The sequence below is a fragment of the Lampris incognitus genome, chromosome 1 (assembly GCF_029633865.1).
Source record: "Lampris incognitus isolate fLamInc1 chromosome 1, fLamInc1.hap2, whole genome shotgun sequence".
Lineage (NCBI taxonomy): Eukaryota > Metazoa > Chordata > Actinopteri > Lampriformes > Lampridae > Lampris > Lampris incognitus.
The window spans coordinates 21,475,400-21,494,624 of record NC_079211.1 but is presented as its reverse complement, the minus strand read 5'-3'; the positions used below and the strand labels follow the sequence as shown (position 1 = coordinate 21,494,624).

Genomic DNA, 19,225 nt, shown 5'->3' with positions numbered 1-19,225 from the left:
TGTGGTGCCGTGACTGTTTTGCAGCCAGCTGAGATAACATCTCGGCATGCATAATGCAGCAGTTTCTGATTATGAGCCACTTTTCTTTATCACAGCTCATCTGACCTGCTCCAGCCTCTCCCGACCCCTTCCATCAACAGGTACTGGGAGGAGAATACAAATTCCACTTTGTATGTTGCATCCTCTGCTCATTGCAGCGACACTGTCATGATGCTGTCAGACATGATAGTTACCACAATTGCCTCACCTTGTAGCGTGTCATAATGAAGTATCAGCCACCTCTTGGCGTGGCGGTCTATTCCGTTGCCTACGAACACGGGGATCGCCGGTTCGAATCCCCGTGTTACCTCCGGCTTGGTCGGGTGTCCCTACAGACACAATTGGCTGTGTCTGCGGGTGGGAAGCCGGATGTAGGTATGTGTCCTTGTCGCTGCACTAGCGCCTCCTCTGGTCGGTCGGGGCGCCTTTTCGGGGGGAGGGGGAACTGGGGGGAATAGCGTGATCCTCCCACGCACTGCTTCCCCCTGGTGAAACTCCTCACTGTCAGGTGAAAAGAAGCGGCTGGGGACTCCACATGTATCAGAGGAGACATGTAGTCTGCAGCCCTCCCCGAATTGGCAGAGGGGGTGGAGCAGCGACCGGGATGGCTTTGAAGAATGGGGTAATTGGCCGGGTACAACTGGGGAGAAAAAGGGGGCAATAAAAAAAAACCCAAAACAAACAAAAGTGTCATCCACCATTGTAACTGGTGCACTAGCTATGAAAACCACAGCTATGTGGGATTATGTTAATTTTATCTTCCCCTTAGCTCCACAGAGCTCCTGTCAAAGACCCATCTTGCAGAGGAAGAGCCAAGTCCAGACACCAGGTAAGTCTAATAATTGAGGAAATATCTCTGACACTGAGCTCAATGCACATTTACCAGCGCCGCCATAATCCAGTGTGATCTCGGTTCTCGAGACAGCGGCACAAACTCTCTGTAGATGACTGTGGGTTTTTTCAAAGTGACCCAAAATAAAAGTCCGATGTTTGACGCATGCTTTTGACAGCTTGAGTCATGATGCGTTGGAAGCACTTGCAGAGGACGTCATCCCCATCAAGACCGACGCCACGAGGTATTAATCTGAGTCTGGTGTATTGTTCTTTCATGCACATGATGTAAGTGAGAGACACCTTTTCTGTGATACTGGGTCTCAAAACTCTTTATTGTCAGTGTGTAAGCCATACAGGGATTGATGTTGGTTCACTGTTAAATAACATGGCATGTGAAAATGTGGGAAAATGGGAAAACCTGATTCTACTTCTGCACTGTTCCCTCCAATATCCCTCTTTAGCCTCAGTACTAACAGACGAGCTTGGACACACACGTGGGATACCGGCAAACCCGAATACACCACTGCAGAAGAGAGGTGATGAACTACTTCGATTTACTATTACACCCCACGCACCATCCAGTGCACCACACTTCATTCATCCTCATCCATCCATCCATCCATCCATCCATCCATCCATCCATCCATCCATCCATCCATCCATCCATCCATGTCCATTCTGCACTAAAAGCCTTTCACTGTATGCCTGTCTCAGGCAGGAGGATGAACCTGCAGGCTGGGCTGAGGATCAGCACACACCGGTCATGTTTGAAAGAAAGTAAGTCACCGCTATATTAAAAGCTCTGGGTGCATATCTGCCCCCTTTATTCTCATTCCCTTTTTACTACAGTGACTGGACTTTTATAACACAAACACTCAACTCACTGAGCCAGAAGACATTGTGCACTGATGCTGCTGAAAATAGGTCAGATATACAGTATAACCATTAACCCCCCCCACACACACACAACCCCATACACACATATAACACACACACATGCTGATAACACATGCAGATAACACACTGATAACACACACCTTCTGGTTATTTACAGTGCAGTGTTGTTTTTTTCCTCTTGCTGTACAGTGATTTAGATGGCACATGTTTGTTTGTGCTCAAGGTCTGCAGGGAGTGATTCCCCATGGGACAGATGGACATCGCCCACAGTTTACACCACCGCCACCACTACAGAAGAAGAAGGGGAAAGGTACTGCCCGATAGCTGTACTCATTATGTAGAGATAAAAGCACATTCATTTACATACATTAAGAGTTTAGCGAAGCGGCGGTAATGATACCCGGCAATTCTGTGTGTCTAAAAAGCAGTTGAAAGCAACCTGCAAAAAAAAACAAAAACAAACAAAAAACAGAGTTTGATATTTTATGGTGACTATGGCCAAGTATAATTAATTATCTGCCTCTGAACTTGATGTCCTTTTTTTGGGGGGCGAACTCACTTCCACAGCTGTAGTGGCTAATGTAATAATGCTGGAATATTCTTTGCATTGTAGCCCTGAAGATGCGGAGACACAGAGAGTCTCGACTGTCACCCCCCATCAGTTTGGGGGGAAATTTTGCATGATCTTTAACTGACATTCTATACCACTGATAGGTCTCAAGTGTAATATACAGCTGGGATGGGACCTGTGAAGCTGTAGGTAATGGTTACCGTTGATTGGACAGAGGGAGGGCTTAAGACGAGACAGTGCTGCAGTGCACTGGAAACAGACCCCCACCGTGGTCGATAAAAGTGGAGAGACCAAATCGGTTTCTGTTACTAAACTCTGTAGAAGAGTGAATTTAGAGAGATCAGGAGGAGATCAGGTCGATATACTAATATAAAGTGCAGCCACATAGTTCACTGGACTGAGTCCAACGTATTGACTGCTGCAGGCTATTGTGAAAGTGGAATAAAAGTTTCTGTACTTCCCAGGAAGATGTATAGTGACCTACAGCCTGCCATGCATCGGTGAATTTGTGATCTTCCTAACGCCAAACACAGTGCAATGATACAGCAGACTCTGTCCTTAATCATTTTCTACTATTAATTTCTTTGCATTTGTGCTTTTGGCAAGAGCCCCCCCATTTACCGTCTCTGCCTCCACCTAAATTCAGTACCATCTCTCTCTTTTACACTACGCAGGCCTACTTTGCATTATTTGGGGTTTGAAATATGATCAATGATACAGTGATGAACAGACAATGAATGCAAAAACATTTTTTAGATTACTTTTTACCTTTTTTTTAATTATGCAGTGATAGTGAAGGCAAACAGGAAATGGGGGAGAGAGAGGGGGTATGACATGCAACCAATGTCGCTGGCTGGATTAAAACCGGCGACATTGCAACCATGTGGTATGCACGGCTACGGCGGGGGGGGGTGCCCCATGAATGCACATTTTATGTATTGTTTTTACACTGCATAGAAGCTGATTTAGAGGAGGACCTTAGCACAACTTGAACCCTATCTTCAAACTGATGTGTCCTGGTCGCTGCACTAGCGCCTCCTCTGGTCGGTCGGGGCACCTGTTCAGGGGGGAGAGGGAACTGGGGGGAATAGCGTGATCCTCCCATGCGCTACGTCCCCCTGGTGAAACTCCTCACTGACCGGTGAAAAGAAGCGGCTGGTGACTCCACATGTATCGGAGGAGGCATGTGGTAGTCTGCAGCCCTCCCCGGATCGGCAAGAGGGGGTGGAGCAGCGAGCGTGAGGTAATTGGTCGGATACAATTGGGGAGAAAAGGGGGGGGGGAGCATTATCAACCGTTGTAACTGGCGCACTAGCTACGAAAACCACAGCTGTAGGTAAACGATCGGTATACCCTAGACGATCCATATAGCCCGGAAGTCGGAAGTTGTTACGAAGCAATTCTATTGGTCAGTTGGTTAAAGGGTGCTTCCAGCCTACTTTGAATGGTTGTTGCCTGTGTTTAAACAGTCACGTTGGCGGCAAAGTAGTAGTAGTAGTAGTAGTAGTAGTAGTAGTAGTAGTAGTAGTAGCCAACGGCTCATTAACCGTAACCCTAACCCTAACCAATCATTATAACACTTGTGGGAATAACACTTCCGGGGTGTATGGATCGTAGGGTATACCGATTGTCTACCTACAACAGCTATGTGGGATTATGTTAATTTTATCCTCCCCTTACCCAACCCCCCCCCCCAAAAAAAGTATATGCAGTGGATATAAAATCTGCACATCCTTGTTAAAATGGCAGGTTTTTGTGATGTAAAAAAATGAAACAAAGATAAATCATGTCAGATAAATCATGTTTTAAACTGCAACCTATAACCTATTTCCCCCTTTTAGGGGGAAAAAGAAAAATACAAAACATGCAAAAACCTGGTTGTATAAGTGTGCACATAATTTTATAATTGGGGGTGTGGCTGTGTTCACCCAATCACATTCAAATTCATGTAAAATAGTAGATAGTATACACCTGCCATCAATTAAAGTAAGTGTGATTAACCCCATATAAAGTTAAGCTGCTCCTGTAGGATTTTCCTGACATCTTCTTGGTTGCATCCATCTGCAAAAGCCATGGTCCACAAAGAGCTCACAAAGCATGAACAGGATCTCATTGTAGAAAGGTATCGATCAGGAGAGGGGTAAAAAAGAAATTCCAAGGCATTAGATATACCATGGGACACAGTGAAGACAATCATAAACAAATGGAGAAAATAGGACACAAGAGTGACATTACCAGCAACAGGACATCTCTCCAAAATGGATGAGAAAACCGGTCAGGGAGGCTGCCAAGAGCCCTACAGCAACAAACATTAAAGGAGCTGCAGGAATTTCTGGCAAAACCTGGTTGCTCCCTACATGTGACCACAATCTCCTCTATTCTTCATGTCTGGACTATGGGGTAGGTGACAAGACGGAAGCCTTTTCACATAAACCCCCCCCCCAAAAAAACCCAAGCCCCACTAAATTTTGCAGAAGGATACATCCAGCCTCCCAAAACCATGTGGAAAAATGTGTTATGGTCTGATGAGACCAAGATTGAACTTTAAGTTTGGTGCAAAATCAACACATCACCAAAAGAAACAAAAGAACAGCAGACCCATGGTGAAGCATTATGCTTTAGGGCTGCTTTTCTTCCGCCTGAACTGAGGCTTTAGTCAAGGTGGAGGGAATCATGAATAGCTCCACATACCAGTCGATTTTGGTGCAAAACCTTCAGGCATCTAATAGAAAGATGAAGAGGCATTTCACCTTTCAGCATGACAACGACCCGAAGCATAAATCAACAAAGGAATGGCTTCACCGTGAGAAGATCAACGTTTTGTAACGGCCCAGCCAGAGACCTGACCTGAATCCAATAGAAAATCTGTGGGGTGCCCTTAAGAGGGCTGTGCACAGGAGATGCCCTTGCAATTTGACAGATCTAGAAGGTTTTTGCAAGGAAGAGTGGGAAAATATTAGTCAAGATGTGCCAAGCTGATAGATTCTTACCCAAAAAGACTGAGTGCTGTAGTAAAATCAGAAGGTGCTTCAACAAAGTATTAGTTTAGGGGTGTGCACACTTATGCAACCAGGTTACTGCCAGTTTTCATTTTCCATAAAATAAGGTTGCAATTTTTATCTTATTTTCTTTTACATATCACAAAAACCTGCCATTTTAACAGGGGTGTGTAGACTTTTCATATCCACTGCATGTAGGTTATCTGAACCAGTGTTCCTGTATTACCACCTCCTGCTGTTGAACTCGTTCACCTCTGTTGTTATAATGGCACCGTTTTAGTGCGAGGTGGGCCTAATGATAGACTCAGGCCAAAGCCTCGTGGGATGGCAGCTGTCTCCGCTTAGTACACTAGTCTGGATGTAAGGTTACCTGCAACATCTGTATGTTAGATTCTGAATCAGCTCCGCCAATGAGCTCAAATGACATGACTGCCATTATCTTCAATATGCCCTCATTTACTTTTTTCTCTATTAGTGCAGTGATTTCCCAGACGTCAAGTTAATGTGTTTTAGAAATGGCCTTTTGAAGCCAAAATCGCAACCTGTTTGTGCTATTAACATTCACGTGCTTATCTCATGCTATTAAGTGATGGGTGGAAGGTTATTATCTCAGTCTACATTTGACAAATGTTAGAGATCTTTACTCTCCAATCAAACCGGTGTCAACGTTTGACAGGTGACACTAATGGACTGTGCTCTCTTATCTCCAGTTATGATGGAGTTGTTCCCAAGACCTCTGACAGAGAGGATGACCAGCGCGCCGAAATGCCAGAACTCGAGTCCAAAAAGTGGGTGCAATGTAGCGTACTGAGTAAAGACTGTATGTTTATATATATATATGTGTGTGTGTGTGTCTGTGTGTGTATGTTTATATATATGTGTGTGTGTGTGTGTGTGTGTGTGTGTGTGTGTGTGTGTGTGTGTGTGTGTACGTGGCACAGAAACGACACAACAGCCGTTGTCGCCTCACAGCAAGAAGGTCCTGGGTTTGAACCCCGGGGTTGTCCAACCTTGGGTGTCATCCCAGGTTGTCCTCTGTGTGGAGGTTGTATGTTCTCCTCGTGTCTGCGGTGGGTTTTCTGCGGGTGCTCCGGTTTCCCCCACCATCAAAAAAAAAAAAAGAGACATGCATGTTAGGGGTAATACTCTTGTCTGTGCCCCTGACTGAGGCATGGCAAGGCGAACTGGAGTTGTTCCCCAGGTGCTGCACGGCAGCTGCCCGCTGCTCCTAGTTACACAGCTAGGATGGGTTAAATGCAGAGAAAGGATTTCCCCATGGAGATTAATAAAGTAGTAAAAAAAACATTTTTTCTACTTCCTTTCTTACTTGTTTGTCCACCGCTTGTCTGTCCAAGGGGGTTTGTGTGTGTAAAGGAGTATGTCAATGCATCAGAGCTGTCCTTGCATAATGCCAGTGACGACAGCAGAGGGTAAGACCAAAACATTATTTATCCATTCAAAGCACAATAATAATACTGATAAATGCTGCTTCGGCAAAGTCTAGGTCAATATATTCAATCACGCACCATGTAGAGCCATGGAGCTGGAATTTAAACCTGCATACACATGGCACAATGATAGAGTATCACTAGTGAAGGACATCGGATCGGCTAAGTGTCATCATTGCAAATCACTTGCTGATCTTTTGTTCTTAGTGGATCTGATTATTCGACATCAAGCGCCTCCAGTTATACCTGCAGCAGCCCCTCCACTTACTCCAGGTAATAACACAACTCTTTCAACATGTACAGAAAACAATCTCTAGCCATTAGCCTTGACTGTAGCCCTTTTCCCTCATCCTGCTGCTGTCTTTGGCTCTGAAGCAACTAGGATGTATGTAAGCAATAAGACCCAAACTTCACTGAATCGGCACATTAGGTGGCCAAGTGAAGACATTAGGAGCGTTTACTCTTATCAAATCACCTCACATAAGCCTGCCCAGGTCACAGCTCACACACTTGTGCCAGAACTAAATCTTCAGTCTGTATGTGCAATTGTCTGTATGTGTTTCCCTCAGGGGTTCAATGTCCTCCACCTGCACATACTGTGGAGAGCCAGTGGGCAATGAGGGCAAGATCACAATCGAGCACCTCAATATCAACTGCCATCCTTCCTGCTTCAAGGTAATTTACCTGTCAATGTGACTGCAGTACTGTTCAAAGTTCAACTAGGAATGTATTTGGCCAAAATTATTGGGTTTATTCATACTTGAGCTTATTTTGACCTTGAGATGTAAAATGTGCTCATTCAATTTCCAAATCTTCTTAGGACTCACAATGTAGCCATTTATTTGAATGATTATTATATCTACTTAAATGTTACTCCTTGAAGGAATGACAATCCTTGAGTCCGAAAATACATGTTAAAGCTTGTGCTCAGCTGTTGGTCAAAGTTTAGACAATTATATCTTCATCTTCATTCAAGTTAATATGTAAAAACGTGTGGGCCATATTTCTCACATCTTTCAGATTAAGATCCGGGCTTTAAAGCTACATATGATAAACATTTGAAGATGACGCTGCACTTACAATGTCTGTTCATCACTGTATTATTCTGATGATGTACTTATATTTTAGTGTGGGGTTTGTGGCAAGCCCATGGGAGACCTTCTCTGCAGCATGTTCCTGCATGGTGGGACAGTCCACTGCGAGAGCTGCTATTCCAAAACCTTTGACTGAATATAAGTGCTCTTCTATGGCCTCTTAACCCTTTGTCCCCTTTCCTAGATGTCAATTTTAATTTAGTAAGAGAAACATTGTTTCTCAGAGTTTGGGCAGTATATGTCGTACTTTGACGTTAATCTTTTGCATGGTGTTATCAAAGAGACTGTTACGGTAAATATTGATTGCATAAACATTCTTGTAATATGTTAACCATCAAATACCTGAACCTTACACACTTTACAAATTCTTCTCTTGATGGTGAATGTTGTCTGCCCCCATTAATCTATGAAGGATTTGTTTCGATATGCAGATTATGCAATGAAAGAACTGTGAACAGATTACAAAGCTGGTAGTTGGGCATAATATGGTAGATCCATGATTATCTAGGGAGGAAATGACTGTTTAAAAATGTTATTTACTTTATTTTTCTTGATACAAAAATGTGATGCTTGAAATAAAATGATAAATACAAACATGGTATAAATGTGAATTAGTCTTCTAGCATGTGTACAAGTTTCTCAAGATCTGATGGCTAAGTTTCAGAAAAGCAAAGCAGGATTTCAAAACAATATGCACAGAATGTACTATCTAAGAACAAGATAACAGAAAATCCCCAATTTGGACTAGTTTCAAGCCTTACTGTATAGTATGTGCCACAGAAATATTCTGTTCGAGCTTATCCTGTTAAGACAAACGGAGTAGTGCAAAGTCCCACTGGGAAGTTGTGCTTCATTTTCTCCATCCCACAGCCAGACAATATCTTCACTGCACAAACTTTGTGAGAAACCATCTGCGGTGTAACAGTAAAGAAGCTGCTGCAGTTTAAATGGTGTTCATACACAGGTAGGCAGAGAAGAGGCTCCCTTGGTAGAGGGGACAAATCTTTGGCAACACCAGTTCAGTTAAAAATCTGTCTCCCATTGGAACATGTCTCTTAGGAACAACAGCATTTGCATACAGTTATCAATGCAAGTGCTAGAAAACAGGGAATGATAGCACCTCAGTTAAGGGAAAAAAATACCTTGGAAAAAAACTGGGGAGATGTAAAATTTTGAACATCTTATGCTCATTTTATAAATAGGGGAAATTAACATTAAAATGTCATAGTGGCTGAATACGATATCAAATTTTGAACTGGGTTTCCAAACTTATTTACATTGCTTGGGGGTACGTTCTGGTTTTTGTATGTTAAAAAGTGATAACACTAACTCCTCACAACAGGGGCATTGTTTTATGAAAGGCATAATCATTTGAGATGCCCCCTCAAAAATATAGATTGGTCCCATCCACAATTTGTCTCAAGGCCTGTGTCGCTGTTTTCCTCTGGCTCTACTCACAGCAATGTTCTGGATGTGATGCCATAGCAGTGAAGGGTCCGACTCATTATGTCTTATCAGAGACTCCAAACCTTCTGCTTGGTCGAGGCTCTGCCAGTAATCCTGAGGCCATATTTGCAACCATCTGCAATCAGACATACAGAAAGATTAGACTTCTCACATCTGAAGCTGGTCATATGAGAAAAGAAATTAATCAGAACTACGAGGCGAGGAAAGATGTCTTGAGGGGGAAATATAGACCCAGTATGTAGTATTATTTATTTTTTGGTAGATAATAATCTAAGGCAAATTTACCCATCATCAGAAGGAATCTCTTGGACATCCCCATACCCTGGACTGGGTAAAGGGCATCCCATGTGGGAGTTATTGGCCAACTTAGGTTGAGGGGGTGGGTGCTGCTTAGGAGCTTTCCGGTAGGCCCTTTCAGCTGCCAGTCGAGCATTCTCCTGGTCACAGACGAAGCACTCAAATCCATTGAGGTAGTTGGGCTTGCTCATGTCATTAACCCCCCACTCGCGGGTCTCTAAGCTCTTCAAAAGATGAGTGTTTGTGATGTGGCTGGGATTTTTGAACTCTAGATATCTTGTGTATTCATCATCATTCTCATCCAAGAATTTGAGGTAGTTGGCTAGATCCTTGGGTGATGGAAAATTGTCAGTGATGATGACTGAGTGATCGTTGGGCATCCAGTCTCCTACCACAGCGGAACCTCGGTACACAGGCACACAACCCTGGTGCAAAGGGCGCCACAGTTTCTCTGTCATATAATCTGGACACAGCCCATTTTCCAGTGCCAGGTGGAACTTGTAGCGCGCCACAAAGCTCATAAAGAAAGAATCCTCGCCGGTGGCAGTGGCTGTGTCCTCCAAACGCTCAGGCAGGGGTTTGTTGTTTAAGCATTTACCATAGGAGTCCACCTAGAGAGATTGAGAGATAGAAACAAATTAAAATGGGGGAAATTGTGAGATTGAGGAATGAATGTGATGCAGTCTTCATAGTCAAAGTCTTTTGTGGGGCCCTGATAATGAAACAATCTTAACAAACAACATAATCCCAAATGAAAATTAGAAGGCAAAAAAGCAAGAAACTGTCATGACACTATACCTCTATAAATTTCATGAGTTCCTGGACATATCGGTCTCTGTCTGATGGCACATCACAGTGGGACTGCATGTAGAGCACAGGAGCCAGGCCCTCCCTCCTCCAGTGGTTCTTTTCCTGGAGCGACACAGCTACAGGATGCAGGAGGTAAGTTAGAGAGGGCAGCCATTGCAATGTTAGGGGGTAGTCAGACTCTCTACGAAATGTGGCTGTGTAGTTGAAGAGCCGGATCCCAGGGCCATGGGAGAGGAAGTAGTTATTCATAGGTGACTCCTCATGGAACAGGGCCCAGGTCTGGTGAGGCAGACGGGGTAGCGGTGCTTCGTATGCTCGGAAGTCTGTCCCGTAGAAGATGATGGATGCTGTCCGTTTGTAGAGCTGGACCTTTCAAGATCAAGTTTAGGTTTATTTGCAGAATAAACTGAGGAACTAATTATTGTTATTTTATACATGCATCTTCTCTCTGGGGTTTGGATAATAAACTTTGTGTGGTCGAGTAGTTCTAGTACCTTCCGGTTACTTGTGACTATGCAGGAGGAAGTGGCACAGTTTATGCGTTCTGAGTCGCCAGGAAAATGCGGGAAGAGTCCTGCACTCCACCAGAGCAGAATAGGCAGGTCCTTGTTGCTGCGGGCATCATTGTTGCCGGGTCCGCGGTATGAACTGATGGAGGCAAACTCCATGTCTGACAGAGCGCTCTGGGGCTGGAAGGCGCCTCGGTCACTTGCATCCAGCGATTCCAGGAGAACTGGTGCATCAGGAAATGAGGCATACGAGACCCAAACCCAGCATAGGAGACCCAGCAGGCCCAGGCACACACAGGGCTTCAGTCTGCCCTTCACTGCCATCTGCGTGGGGTAACACGGCACATTACACATCTTACAAATAATTAGGTCTATTCAAAGACAAAGTAGTTTTCTATTCCACTCTGTGGGGCAAATAATCATATCTCAAATCCTCGGGTCTCAGTAACCTAGTTATTAATGCAAGTGTCCTTAATAGTCAATATTTTTGGCAAGTAAAGTTAACTGTCGTTGTTAGTATGTTAGGGCATGCATCAGTATGTGAAAGAAGGCAAACGATGTCCCCCTACCACAGCCGCTGCGATAAGCACATGAAGGTGCGTTTCTCACAATTCTTCACTTAACGATGGCGAAGTATAACATCTTCTACACATTGGGGAAGGTGGTAGTGGCGGTCAGGATACTTTATATTCACGGCAGAAAAACAACAGCTGCGGTCTTCGTCTGAAACGTCAACGCTTGACCATGATCGCCAGTTATATGTTGCTACCACCTGCTGGGCCGGAGTGCAACCAATACCTCTCGATGGTTCCCACCTTCACGCAAACGTTATGTAAATGGTTCAGTCATTGGGCACCTTATTCAGATGCTTCATTTCGTAACTTTAATTCAGAGTTTAATTCAAATAAAATTTCGATGTCACGGTTTTGTTTTCAAATATGTCAAATACAAATTGTTACTATTTCTACGGACTTTAGGACCCGGTGACTGATCCCGGGCGGAGTTCAATCAGTTGCAGTGAACGCACGGCGGTGAGTCGCAGATGCAGGGGGACCGGGCAGGCCGCGAAACATCAATATTTTGGTAAAGGATGAGTACTAACAGAACATTTTTATGACGATATTTGTCTTTCTTGGACATATATCTTTAGTCAATTACATGTCCTTTCTGTCTAGACACAGTTCTATTTTGTTTTGAGTCTCCTCACTTGTCAGCGTGGCTAACGGCTAGCCCGGTCAGCCCAGGATGATAACATCTGACAAATGTATGCGTTGTCGATGTTCTGACGATTTATGCTGCCTTGTCGAAAAATGCTATCGTAAGACGAATCGATAGCAGTCTAACCCCTAACCTCTCTTAACCATGCGCAGAACCGCTGAGTAGCACATCTCGATAGGTAACACACAGCGACAGAACACTGGTAGAGTCGTTAGCTGCTGTCAAACTCTTTTATTGGCTCATGACGGTGATCGGATGTTGATAACTAGATAGCGACGTAGGGCTTGCGTTTAGCACAACTAAATGAAGCGCCTTTCCACCAACGAAGCAGTTTGATCAGACATAGCCTAGCCACGTTTCGTTTGACAGCAAGTTGACGCTTGTCTGGGATCTGCGCAAGCGCAGTGGTTGTTTGCCCGAGTTAAAGCGCCTGATCCTGACTCATCCGTCATGCTGTTGGACTGGACTCCCACGCCCTGTATGTTTTTAATTCATTGTATACAAAAACATATTGTCTTCTATCATTTGGAAGACTGTCGCCAACACTGATGGGCGCTGCTGGCCATTTCAGTGATGCAGGGGTATGTCCCAAGAATCATAACCGTAGTCGATCTAGTACACAGTAATTCTGTAGTCAGGCAGACGTGGCCTATGATCGCCTGGTTTGGCCTGAGCTATAGACCCAAACCGAATCTCCGACTTTTTTTTGTTTTGCGTTTTCTGCGGCCGTTGTTAATTAAAATCTGTTGGATTCTGAGGAATGGATATTTTTGCTTCTTTCAGAGATTTCGTAATATAAAATAATATTTTGGAACATGGCCTCTTAAAATTAGTTAAAATCAAGAAGTACTAAGGCAAACGCCCTTTTCTTTGCTGTTCCAGAAATACAATTGTGTGTGTGTTTGTGCGCACACACATTGTTATGCGTCAGATTACTTTCTGTGTTTTTGTTGTCTTGTACTTTTCTCCAATCAGATTATTTTCTGTCATGTCTCTAGGTGAATATGAAATCTGCCCACAGCAATTGTGATCTGTCTGTACCTTTCAGATGATGGCTCTAACCCAGGGGTGGGCAATGTTGTGGGTTCAGGTTTTTGTTCCAACCAAGCAGTTACACACCTGATCCCACCAATCAACCAGTATAGTCCTTGCTGAGGAACTTGATTAGGAGACACAGGTGTATAAGTGCTTGGTTGGAACAAAGACCTGCACCCACACCGGGCCTTTCTGGATAAGATTGTCCACCCCTGCTCTAACCACTCGTTTATATCCCTCCCTCGCGCACGTTTGTTGTCGAACATCGTTCATCGTTTTCCTCCAGCACCAGAGAAAACATTAGAAAAATAAATTCAAGTGAGGAATGGTTCCTTCTGCGGAGTTCGCTGTGGGCCTATAGTCATAACTTGCCAACCAATGAGCAGTAAAACTGAAAGGGCTCGCGGTCATTCACCCCTGTTGTTGTGTCACTGAAACTAGTCAAGCATGACACATCAAATGTAGACTTTCTCTTGAAACATTCAAGGCTGGCCAGATGTTGAAACCAGACAATCCAAGAATATCTCTTATCTATTTTCTGTCTGGATTTTATCTGCTCTGAATCACCTGCCATACCCAACTGAACCAATTTTTATGGAGTTGTTTCTTTTTTTTTTGTCTTCCTTTTCTAGTTAATATTTTCCATTTCTTTGTAAATAATGGTGAATGTCAATGTTCTTTGAGCCTTCTCTGTGTTTTGTCTCTTGAATAAGGATCATCCTCTCTCTGTTTTTCCCTTGTGTTGGATTGACCCTGTTTAGCCACCTGGCGTGGAAGCCTGGTCCCGGCAGTCAGTAACCCAGCGAGGAGGGTGAGCTGGGTGGGAGTAGGCGTGATGAGTGGGAAGAGCCTGCTGCTGAAGGTGATCCTGTTGGGTGACGGTGGAGTTGGAAAGTCCTCCTTGATGAATCGGTACGTCACGGACCGCTTCGACTCCCAGTCCTTCCACACCATTGGTGTGGAATTCCTCAACCGGGACTTGGAGGTAGACGGGCGCCTTGTCACTCTCCAGATCTGGGATACGGCAGGCCAGGAACGGTTCAAATCTCTGCGCACGCCCTTCTACCGTGGCGCTGACTGCTGCTTGCTCACCTTTGCCGTGGATGACGTGCAGAGCTTCCAGAACCTGTGCTGCTGGAAGAAGGAGTTCATGTACTATTCAGACGTAAAGGACCCTGAGCGGTTCCCCTTTGTGGTGCTTGGGAATAAGGTGGACAAGGAGGAGAGAGAGGTAGGGCAGGACGAGGCACGGGCTTGGTGCGAGGAAAATGGCTGCTGTCCCTACTTTGAGACCAGTGCTAAGGATGACACTAATGTCACAGCCGCATTCGAGGCGGCTGTCAGGGAGGTCCTGGCTGCAGAGGACCAGATTGACCATGCGCTGCTGAGCAGCACAATCGATCTCCACGGAAACCGCAAAAGCCCCCGCTCTTCTTGCTGCTGATTGGTCTTGTGGGAATAAACCCCTTTTTCATGGTCCTGGTTGAGACTAGGGTGTTACATTTTTGAAAGCCAGTGTGGTTATGTCTAAGGTGCATGATGTAGGTATGAGCTACTGTGAACAGTACATCCTAAACATTATGTAGATAGGATGGGTCTTTTCTAGGAAGTGCTGTGTGACAGACCCAGTCTGTATTCGTAAAGCTCAATCCAGCGACGGTACACTGTAACGGGCACATACAGTTTTCCAACTCTTCTCTGCTTTCAGCATTGTTGCACAAGAAATGCTCACTCTTTTCAAGCTTAAGCTTTATCTTCCTGTGCAACATTTTTATCAAATCGCCTTTCTACTGTAGAGCTGGGCGATATATCACTATGATATCGATATCGTGATATGAGACTAGATATCGTTGAGGATTTTGGTTATCCTAAAATGGTGATATAGGCTAGCTTACATTTTGTATTTTCCTGGTCTTAAAGGCTGCGTTACAGTTCAGTAATACAATTTTCTGAACTTATTTGACTGTTTTAACTGACTGAAGTTAACAATGAATGCCTCTTCCTGCTTGGCCATCATTACTCATGATCGTCTCTCAAAATTTTTCTGTATTTAAATAAATTCTGAACGCGCCAATAGTGGAAATGTCTTCACCAAAATATCGTCACATTATCGATATCGAGACATTGTCAAATATTGAAATATTTGCTATTTTTAATATCGCCCAGCCCTAGTCTGTAGTCATTATTTTAATTAGTTGTGTTTTAATGCGGTGGATTTGAGAATATTCTCTACGTCACCCCATCATCTCCCTAAAATTTGCAGGATGCTTGTGGCACTGCAGCATAATCCTTGAACTGTAACTGCCTGTCCGTCTGTAAGTGGATTCTTTTCAGGGTGTCAGAGGGTCTTTGAATACAGCTTTGTTTTATCTCATTGTCAGATCTGTCAACAGGGCTTGGATGGCTAATGGAATCCAATATGCGGACACAAGCAATGGCTGTAAGTGACGCGATTCCCAATCTAATCAGACATCGTGCTTTAGAACTGACAACATCAATATGATGACTAACTTGATGAGGTACCGGGAGGATAACATATTGCTGCACAAAATACAGAAGACGCTTTTTGTCTTCAAAGGGAAGAAAATGGTGAGCTGTAATTTCACCACCAATGAAAGCAATGGGTATGAACTATTGGGGTACTTTTACTTATTTGACCATGGTGTCTATTACCACCAAAACTATCATCCAAGTGCAGTTTGCTGGAGGTGGTGTTGCATTAGGTCACTCACCTTTCACTTGACCTAGGTACGGAAGCCTTTTTTCAGAAGTCAAAATTGTATTAATTCCTGGTTATTTTCCTGTGAAGTTCATTTTCAGTCCTTAGTATTATGTTTTGGCAGGTTTGTTTTGTCTTTTCAGACATTGATTGTGGTCTGATATTTATGTAGGGCTTTCCTGATGAGCAGAAGTAGATGTTAATAATGATGATGACCATTATGGCCGGTTTGTGATCCTGTCGTCCTGCGTGGCTGATTGCATTGTCAGGACTTAACATTCCAGTTGTTGAGCTTTGCCTATATTCTGAAGGTCTCCTCTGCTTTACTGATGTACAGTATTACATGTGTACTGTCAGTTCATATCTACGTTTCAGCTGAATGTGAAATAGCCTGAGTACATAGAAAACAACTTGACCTTTTTTATGTGTGGATTGTGCCTCGCCCCCTCCCTACGAATCTATCCATACATTGTTGTTAGAAAATCTGTTTGATGATTGACTGTGTTCAGGTAAATGGTACATTTTATGATGATGTTTTTACAATAGCTTACTCACCACAGGTACTGTGTGTTTGACCTTTGACCCTGCTTTGTCACTGCTGTAGACCTTAGGTCATTATTGTAATGGATCTGACCGAAGGGCTCAGGAAAATAACATGGCTTATGTTGATGCCTCAGGCAGATTTTGTTTTAATTAACCTTTTTCAGTATTCTTGTACAGCTCCCTTTGAAAGTAAGGAAATGCTAAAGCAAACGCTGGTGTTTTCCTTGAGGCACTTTGATTTGAGGTGGTTATGAGACCAAAGAACAGACAATCCCCTTCTAACTCGTATTAGGTATTCAGCACATTTTTTTTTCATCTTTTTGGATTCATTTAGAGGAATGGCCATCTTTGTGTTTGTTTTCCCTCGTTAAGATTTGCTTACATTACCTGTTTCCCATTTCTCAGGTGTTTTTTATTTTGCGTTGCAGAGATTGTCCATCCTTACTTAAAGTCCACGTGGTTGTCTTTGGAGAAGTGCCTGTGTAAAGACGACGAGAGAAAAGACTAAGGCAGAGGAACATACAGTCCGTTAGCTGATGGAGCAGAAAAAAAGTCAGTAATTCATTAGATAAAAAACAGGCAGTGTAAGTACAAATATCAGAAAGTTTTGCAAAAAAGAAAGGAACCACTTGTGGATTTAAATGAATACCAAATCGGTAGGCTTATGAAGACAGCTGCGTTTGACGAAGGCCAAATTGTAAAAGCTGCATAGAAAAAGCCTAAAAACGGCCGTCAGTTATTTCACTGGTGGTCTCCACGAAGTGTTAGTGAACGTTTTACACGCCGTCATTAGAGCAGATCCATAGAAGGCAAGATGCAAATCTCACCGTCAGCAAGAACTAAAACACCAGCTGGGACTGGCTAAAAGAGGAGATGAGCTGAGGTGTTCCAGAAACAAATTCCTAGGGACAGATGAGGTCAAAATGCACATTTTCTGAAATGATGCATCGATGAAAGATCGAGAAAAAAAGTAAGCCACAGTTCATAATCTAAAGTCTGCTGCCTCGTGAAACTCGGCGGAGGTAGCGGCACGGCGTGGGCATGCATTGCTCTTCAGTATGATGAGTGTATGATGAGTATACAGAAAACGCCTCACTGGCTGTGTGCAAATGAACTCCTGCAAAGTCATCGGTCAGTGTTTAATCATGCAGCAGAGATAGTGACCTCAAACACTCTGCCAACACTACTGAAGCTTTTATCAATGGGGAACAGGTGGAAAGTCGGTCTGCTGAAATAAACCCAGGCGAGCATGCATTTCAATTACAGAGGAGGAAACACGAGACAGACCCCAAAACAAAGGTTGACAGAAAGCACCTGCTGTGAAGGCCTGGAAGAGAATTTCTAAATAAGATGTCAAACATTTTCGTCAGTACCACTACTACGTATATATGCAGCTGTTACATTGAATAACCGTTCAACCAAACACCGGACCTTGCAACTTTAAATTTACTTTACTCTTGCAAATGTAGGGAAATTGAGGATCTAACAGAAAGCAAACTTTTTTTTTGCTCAACGAGTGAAACGTGGGCGTACACTGAATCAACAGCTGATTGTCTGTACTTTGGTCTAATATGAATCTTTTTCATCACAAATTTAAAAAAAAGTCTTAATTTATGCATCAGAAAAATGCTTGATTCCACCATTTTGTGTTTGTTTTTTTGGTGAGGTGTCAAGTAGAACAACCATTATAGTGTTGCATTGACAAAATTTGCATCTTTTTCGCACACATGCATGTTAAAGTCACTATAGTTGCATCTTCATACCTCTTCCGTTTTTGTTTTCTCATTTGATCTCTTGTCATGGATCATGTCTGTCTTTAGGTCAAGTTGATATGTGTGTACCCCATATTAGTGAAATAACCGTTACAAAAACAACGCCGCATGTGGCATCAGTCGAGCCAGTACTGTCAGGTTTACTTTTTAACCATCGCTCTTTGATTTACTCAAGACATATAGGGAATGGCTTGTTCAGACTATTAAGTATTTATGAAGTATTATTGATTGCAGGTACCTAATGTATGAGAGAATATGTAATAACTGTGAACTAAGTAGGGCATCTTAACTGAGTATAGCTGTTAGCCTACATTAATTGTATGGGAAAATGAGGGCTGAGTGTTTTTTGTTTTTTTAATCATGTCAAAACATTTTTCCTTACGGTACCATTTGTTTCCTACCCTTTTAAGACAAGGTAGCCAGATAAAGCATCACTTTGACTTTTCGCGATACCTGAAGATGACGCTTAATATAAGCTATTTACTTTTTAAAAGCCTATGTTGTTCTTCTGTTTTATTGTACTGTAACCAAATCCCATGTCGCTTTTTTTTCGACTGCAAGTATCAAAGGAATGTAAACCCCCCCCCCAAAAAAGTGTTTTGGCCTGTCCAGACTAATCATGTAAATTGCAAACGGTATTTGTTTTATTACAAACTTGAGACTGAACATACCTAACCCAGTGTTGACCCCGTGTGTGTGTGTGTGTGTGTGTGTGTGTGTGTGTGTGTGTGTGCGTGCGTGCGTGCGCTTCGAGTGATTTGAGAGGTAGGCTACGTGTCTCTGATCCAGTATGAAAATTACCACGGTCCTTTTTTTGCACTACGGACGATAAGGCTGGTTGTATCAAGAGAATGGTGTAGTGGTGAATATTATCCAATACTGTAATACAAATAAAACATGTGATACCAAACTGAGGAACTGTCTGGGGTGTTTTTTGTTTTTTTTTGCTGATGTTGAGACAGAAAATAATTAC

General features: G+C 43.3%; 3 protein-coding genes across 4 annotated transcripts in view; 2 read left to right on the top strand and 1 right to left on the bottom strand.

The window, feature by feature from the left end:
- Positions 1-8,049, top strand: part of znf185 (zinc finger protein 185 with LIM domain) — a 10,183-nt gene extending 2,134 nt beyond the window's left edge. Inside the window, exons 7-17 of one of the 2 annotated variants that reach the window (XM_056285508.1) lie at positions 96-140; positions 809-868; positions 1,050-1,115; positions 1,335-1,409; positions 1,588-1,650; positions 1,994-2,080; positions 6,051-6,128; positions 6,696-6,770; positions 6,996-7,061; positions 7,358-7,463; positions 7,917-8,049. In XM_056285508.1, the coding sequence (XP_056141483.1) occupies positions 96-140; positions 809-868; positions 1,050-1,115; positions 1,335-1,409; positions 1,588-1,650; positions 1,994-2,080; positions 6,051-6,128; positions 6,696-6,770; positions 6,996-7,061; positions 7,358-7,463; positions 7,917-8,018 (823 nt within the window). In that variant the 3' untranslated portion in view covers positions 8,019-8,049. The remainder of the gene's footprint in view (positions 1-95; positions 141-808; positions 869-1,049; positions 1,116-1,334; positions 1,410-1,587; positions 1,651-1,993; positions 2,081-6,050; positions 6,129-6,695; positions 6,771-6,995; positions 7,062-7,357; positions 7,464-7,916) is intronic. The other variant, XM_056285515.1, reaches the window with a different exon arrangement.
- A 1,232-nt stretch (positions 8,050-9,281) lies between these two features.
- On the bottom strand, positions 9,282-11,681 carry fut11 (fucosyltransferase 11 (alpha (1,3) fucosyltransferase)). The gene is made up of 5 exons (XM_056285497.1): positions 11,535-11,681; positions 10,951-11,289; positions 10,445-10,825; positions 9,635-10,257; positions 9,282-9,464 (listed from the first exon to the last, which is right to left on the bottom strand). The coding sequence occupies exons 2-5, from the start codon at positions 11,287-11,289 to the stop codon at positions 9,302-9,304; spliced, it is 1,506 nt and encodes a 501-aa protein (XP_056141472.1). The 5' UTR covers positions 11,535-11,681; the 3' UTR covers positions 9,282-9,301.
- Positions 11,682-11,997: 316 nt separating this feature from the next.
- rab9b (RAB9B, member RAS oncogene family) lies at positions 11,998-19,157 on the top strand. The gene is made up of 2 exons (XM_056281565.1): positions 11,998-12,048; positions 13,980-19,157. Exon 2 carries the CDS (start codon positions 14,054-14,056, stop codon positions 14,660-14,662), a length of 609 nt encoding a protein of 202 aa, XP_056137540.1. The 5' UTR covers positions 11,998-12,048; positions 13,980-14,053; the 3' UTR covers positions 14,663-19,157.
- Positions 19,158-19,225: the final 68 nt, after the last annotated feature.